Source organism: Morus notabilis, unplaced genomic scaffold, assembly GCF_000414095.1.
Source record: "Morus notabilis unplaced genomic scaffold, ASM41409v2 Scaffold662, whole genome shotgun sequence".
Lineage (NCBI taxonomy): Eukaryota > Viridiplantae > Streptophyta > Magnoliopsida > Rosales > Moraceae > Morus > Morus notabilis.
In genome coordinates, this window is record NW_010364997.1 from 249,165 (window position 1) to 255,674 (window position 6,510).

General features: G+C 32.8%; 2 protein-coding genes across 2 annotated transcripts; both read left to right on the forward strand.

The window, feature by feature from the left end:
- The first annotated feature begins 226 nt into the window (after positions 1–226).
- LOC21391288 (transcription factor bHLH52) lies at positions 227–1,003 on the forward strand. The gene has a single exon (XM_010107159.1). The coding sequence runs from the start codon at positions 227–229 to the stop codon at positions 1,001–1,003; it is 777 nt and encodes a 258-aa protein (XP_010105461.1).
- An 852-nt stretch (positions 1,004–1,855) lies between these two features.
- On the forward strand, positions 1,856–4,558 carry LOC21391289. Its single transcript, XM_010107160.2, has 2 exons — positions 1,856–2,336; positions 4,263–4,558. Exons 1-2 carry the CDS (start codon positions 1,986–1,988, stop codon positions 4,350–4,352), a joined length of 441 nt encoding a protein of 146 aa, XP_010105462.1. The 5' UTR covers positions 1,856–1,985; the 3' UTR covers positions 4,353–4,558.
- Positions 4,559–6,510: the final 1,952 nt, after the last annotated feature.

Consider the following 6,510-nt stretch of genomic DNA (forward strand, 5'->3'; position numbering starts at 1 on the left):
CTCACTCTCTCTCTCTCTCTCTCTCTCTCTCTCTCTTAAAAGTTCTAACTTCTAACTATCGGTCGGCAGATTCGTATGGTTATTAGTTTGTATAGTTTGATAATTTAGTTCGTAGTCTCGTCAAACTACACAAGACAAGACAATATCTTTTCAAATACTTTTCTTTCCAACCTTTGTCATGATTTTCCTCCAGTTATTTGTCTTCTGATACATAATAATCTCACGCATGACGTCTATCTTTTATCTCCATGGCTCTAAGCTTTGCTACAATTTGGGCTCTTCTTCTCTCCAAAGTCTGATTAGCCCAGAGAGTTATATCAACTTTCCACAAACACAGACAGAGCTGGATTCATCCTTTTTCTTCGATTTCGACGATGATAATAATCTGTCACTTTCCAACACTTCCATCGATTCACTCTTCGATACGAATGTCAAGGATTGCAGTACAGCTTTTCTTCCGAACTTCTACTCCACAGCAGAACACAGCTTAGTTTCTCTCTCTCCAAAAAAACCCTATGTTAATTCTCAGGATGAAGAAGCACGTCACCCCAAACGACAAAAGATTACTACGTCCGAAAATCACTGTCGTTTCACTTATGCTTCTGAGCTCTCGAATGCTGCGTTTGTGCCAAATCCAAGTTGGAGAGATGTAAACATTTTCCCGTCGTCACAAGCACTAGTCTTTAATGCTTGTGGAAACCAGGAGATGAAGAGTGACATGAAAAGAGGCAATAGTAGTAGCGGTAGTACTAGTACTACTGCGGTGTCAGCGCAGAGCATCGCGGCCCGAGAGAGGAGGAGAAAGATAACGGAGAAGACTCAGGAGCTAGGAAAGCTGATTCCAGGTGGGAACAAGATGAAGACTGCTGAGATGTTCCAAGCTGCTTATAAGTACGTCAAGTTCTTGCAGGCTCAACTTGCTGTTCTTCTGCTCATACGATCAATTCGGGTAATTTCCACTTCCTTAAAGGAGTTGTCGTCTTTAATTTCTTCCCTTTTGTAGGCAGTGCAAAGACTCGAAATTATATATACATGTTCGTTAAGCTTTCCCATAATACATACTCTTTACTTTACATTTTTTTTTTCAATACTCGTTATTATATCTACCAGTTTTTCTTTTGTTACTCATTAAATGTTGTTTTAAGAATGAAATCCTTGTCTGGCGCTTCTGGTGATCGCTTTTATTAAGAACCATGAATGCATTTATTTATTTCTCGTCTTTAGGTTTTTGTGCTGCTATTTATGAGAGTTTTCGAGAAAAAAACTTTTGTTTGTTTGTATAAATGATGAGGAAATTAATATTCGGTTAACTTTTTCTTTTTTCTTTTTGCCGTTTACTCTCACCGTTCTAAATTCAATAATAAATTAATCTAACATTAACATATATTTATATATGGAGAAATTTATTAGAATGATTATCTAACAAAGTGAAATTAACAAAATGACTTTTTTTTATTTTTTGTGAAGAATGATCATTCGGTCGTTTTTTTATAAAAAATGGTCGTTCTGCAATCATTTTGTAAATACAAATTTTTGAAAAGTTATTTTACTAAGAAAATTTTCCTATTGAGTCATTTTTACAAAACCCTCCATATATATGTCTAATATATATATATATATATTTTTTTTTTTTTGCCTTTACTTGGAATAAACAAATTTTGGGATTAACTTTATTCGCCACCGAACTCACATGCCAATCATACAAATAATACCACTGGCATACCATTATTCCTTAACGGCTATATTTCCCACAAATTCCCAATAATCCAAATCATTCACTCCATTTCTTCACTAACGGTCCATTTTCCACCCACAAAAATTAAACACCGATTTAAAACCCAATAAAAAAAAAAAAACCCCATCTCCATATATTCATTTTTCATTTCATAATCACACACAAACCCCATCTCCATATATTCATTCACATTTCATAAATCACACACTTTCTTCATTATTCTTCTCTCATTAAAATTTCTCTCTCTAAAATGAATTCTTCCAGCAGTACTAATGTTCAACATGTGACCAAAAAGTCCTCCGACGAGCTGCTGAGGAAGTTCGCGGAGCTCGATGACGAGGCCCCGGTGGCGGCCGCGAAGAAAGTGTCAAAACGGCGTCGGAGAAGCGCAGAGAGTCGCGGAGAAGGTGGCGGTGATCAGAACTGTGAGAGCCCTTCAAATGGGCACGGCTCAAGCTTAGTGGAGAGCAGGTCTCTGCTGCCTACGGCGGCGGCAACGGCGAGGAAGTCGGCGTTGCTCCGGCAACTTGGAATTCGCAGCAGAGCACACCTCAGGGCTAGAGAAATCAGGCACAAGTCTCTCTTTGGAACCATTGAGAAGGTCAGATTGCTGTCTTTCTATTTTTTTGAGTTATTATTATGTGTTTTGGATGTAGAAATATTGGTTTTCAATCTGGGTCGCATTTGTTTCAGTTTAGTAACTTGTGGGAAATTTTGAAATTTTATTATTGGAGAAAAGAAAAAATAGTTCACATTTATTTTACTTATGGGTTAGTAGTGGAAGTAAACTAAATATTTGGCAAATTGTTGTAAAAGAAAAAATGGGAGCAATAATGGGTAGATAGTAGATACTAACATAATATTGGGCCAATTTAGATTGCGGGATTTTCATTTTTGTTACTGTTTTTTCAATTTGGATCAGATTTATATTAGTTTTGCAACTCTGAAAAATTCAAACTTTTTGTTGTTAGAGAAAAGAAAACTGCGATTTGCATATACTTTAAAGTCCTAATTCTAACATTAATGAAAATATACCTTCTCCAATACGCTAAGATACTGATAGATTAAGTTTTTTTTGTTAGATTTGCATAAAATTACATAAAAATATACAGATTTAACGGTTAAAAAAACCTAACCAACTGGTACATCAGGCTTATCCAAAGAATCTCCTTAATGAAAATCCATAAATTAGTTTTGATAACGGTGAAAATCCATAAGACGAAGTCAGATTTTTTTTTTTTTTTTTTTTGGTATGCTGAATTTTTTTTTTTTTTTTTTTTTTTTTTTTTTTTTTTTTTTTTTTTTGTATTGCTGCATAGATTGTTTTTGTATGGCCAAGTCAAAAAAACAAAACCTGGAATTTTTTTTTGCCATTAAGAATCTCCCTAATGAAAATGCATAGATTAGTTTTGAGAAACTTGTATACTATAAGGCGAAGTCCGATTTTTTGTTTTTTTGTATTGCTGGAATTTTTCACGTTTTTTTATGTTTAGAAATTAGAAATACGGATCGTCAAGTTGTGTAATTTGCAGTTATTTATTAAGGAGTAGAAAAATGAAAAGGATTTTAGATTAGTAGCAGTAGAAATAGAGTCGTTTTAAGTCTTTTAAACTTCGTTTATTTCACGACTCAAATTATATTATTACAATATTTTTTCTTATAAAAATTTAAATTTAATTTTTTTACTATAATATTTTTCTCCTACGCACGCTTACAACTCAAACTCAAGTTATGAGTCAACATACCCTTTTGCTTATAGTTGCAAAAATACAAATCAATACTTGCAAACTGGTCTTGGGAAATAAGCACGCCAGGCCTCTTATTTTGCTTATTATTCTTATTATTATTTTATTCTTTCTATAAACAACAGCAAAATTTTGGTGACATGTATCAATCGGGCAATATCTACTCTCTTGCTTGTAGTGGCAATCACATAAGAAGAAAAAGGAAGCAACTGATACAACTTTAGTGCTCAGTTTTATTACAGCTAATACAACTTTCTGATTAACTGATAAATAACAGTTTATTAACAAGTTTTTTAAGTACCGGAACTGTCATTACAACTACTAACTTGTCTTAACAGTTCACAACCAAATTCATATGCACTTTTTCCCCAATTTATTTAGCTTGATGTTCCCCTCTTTTTTTTTTCTTTTTTTTTTTTTTTTTTTTTTTTTTTTTTTGTGTGTGCAGAGATTAGTATTGAGGATCTTTTAGGGAAATCTGCAGTTTAGTTCTTTTAAGTAACTAATCCTGAGAAGATAGAATACAGTTGGGCCAAATTGCTTACCGTTGGAAAGTTGTAATGCAAGTTGATGATGACTATAACTAAATTAATAACAGCCTATTAAAAATTTCCCTAAAATATCGGAACTGACATAACAGCCATTACAAGTAATTACTTGTCTTAACGGCATAATTATAACCAAGTTTACGAAATTGACCTTCAGAGCACCTTTTTCCAATTTAAGAAAATAGTTTTGTTTTTGTTTGGATTTTTTATTTTTTTTTGGGGGTATTCGTGCAGACATGGCGAAGGACTATAGAAGGAGCTTCAAAGGTCTTCATGGAGAAACATTACAACAGGCACAAGCGTTTGATAAGTGACATGGTGTAGATCAACATTCTGATTTCTGCCTTCTTTCTAGGTAGTTTCACTTAGGCCTTAGAGGAGAAGGGCAAAAGGGTAAAAGCTTGATATTTGTAAATTTGCGTTACTTTATATCATTCTTTCATTACTATTGTTTTTTTATCTATGAGAAGTAAATTAAGTTCGATGCAGTATCTCAAGCTTTAGTATAGTGCAATATTATAAATTGTATTTCCGCAATAATAATAATGATAAAAGTTCTCTTGAAGATTGTTGGAAAAGAAAAGTTTGTCGCAAATATTCTTCGCCAAATAGTTTGTCCAATTGATACCATATTGTATGATTGTTTATAACAATCTGTATAGTTTTTTATTTTTATTTTTTTTCCCTTCTTAGGGGAAAACTGGAAATGCATTTGATTAGGTTATCCCATTTTGTACATGATTGATTCATATTTTTGGAAATGAAAGAAATGAACTTCAATTATTATCAAGAAGTAACGTAAATGGAAAAACTAGCCTATAAAGAAGACTTCTGCCATTTACATCCATTTACTAGTTAAAATTAACCTCATTTTTTAGGTCTTGTTCGCTTTGTGGATTTAAATTTTTAATTTGAGTTGAGATGTGATATTTTTTGAGAATTTTTAACTGTAGCATAAAAAATTAGATATGACATTTCTGAGAGCTTTTAACTATAAAAATCTCAAATTTAAAATTTAAATCAGTGAAATGAACGAGACTTTAGTGTTCTAAACGCATTCAACATTTTTTTTTTAAATAAGACTTTAGTGCATGCGACATTGACCACAACCTCAAATCACAACCGTCCGATAGGATGTGTCTAAGGGTCGAATTATTATGTGTGGCAACATCTCAATTGCAACCGGTCACGTAAAACTTCTTGAAGACATTTTATAGATTGAATTTGGGATTAGAATATGCAACAAAGAAACTCAGCAGTAAGTAACAAATGTGGTAACCTTGTGACACCAAAAAACCAATTTCACAACAAGCCACTAGTGCTACAATCATCCATTTCCACTTATACATGCTTCTTAGACTTCTTTCCTTCAACCGTAGAGCAGTTCTACTTATGACAATTAGAACGATAAGTTTTTGGAAAAAAAAATAAAGAATTTACTTTTGAGAGTGTATGAATTTAGACATTTACTTCTGTATTCTTAATAAATACATTTTTATTAATATAATTATTTGATTAAAAATATTTTAAATAAAAAATAAATAGTAAAAATCATGACTCATGCATTTTTAAATAATTTCTGTCCAAATTATTTAAATTTTGACAAGACTAAAGCCCAAGATAAGCTCTTTAGCTTATAGGTTATATGTAAGACTATGGGCATGACGGCTTGGAAGAGACCTGCACATGCACACTCAGTCACTGATGAGATGAGATAATTTAATAGTTGTATTTTTTTTTTTTTTCAAAAAGAAAAGGTCAAATTGGGTCCGGTGCTCAGGGGGTTACATATAGACATCAGCAAGTCGTCGGGTGGACCCCAATTGTGTTATCTTATTCTTATATTTGCAAATGTCGATTTAATATACGAAGGCTTCAAGCAATTTGTGACATCTTTTTATTATCTCTTAGTGTTCTTAATTGTTTTGGCAGCTAGGAATTTTGCTGCCTTGTATGAATAATGCTAGGTACAAATGTTATGTACATCTAATTTTATCGACTACACACAAATAGTTGCTTTAAAAATGATTAGTGGTTAAAAAAAAAACAGACGAAAGTGCTTAATTTTTGCTTCATCCAAAAAATAATGGAGAAGAGCATGACCGAACCTAGATCTGACATATGGGGAAAAAATAACGTGTAGGAAATTTAGTCGACACTGCAATACCCATTTAAAATAAATTTCAGGTTACATCTTTTATTTACATTACATGTTAGAATATGAAATTTAGTCGACACAACAATAAAATTTTTTATATCATGATTACCTGATTTTGACGGGAAGCACACAGCCAAGACCAAGGTGGTCCCCACATCGGTGACGGTTTTCAAATGAAATTAATGGCATATCAGTAATTTTACTCCCAAACGACTAATATATAAGCAAATCCCCATCGAAGCAAGTGACCATTCACACGCTTTCGTCAACTTCCCATTCTCACTGTTGCTCTTTGCAGCGAAAGAAAAAAAATCCTCTCTCTCA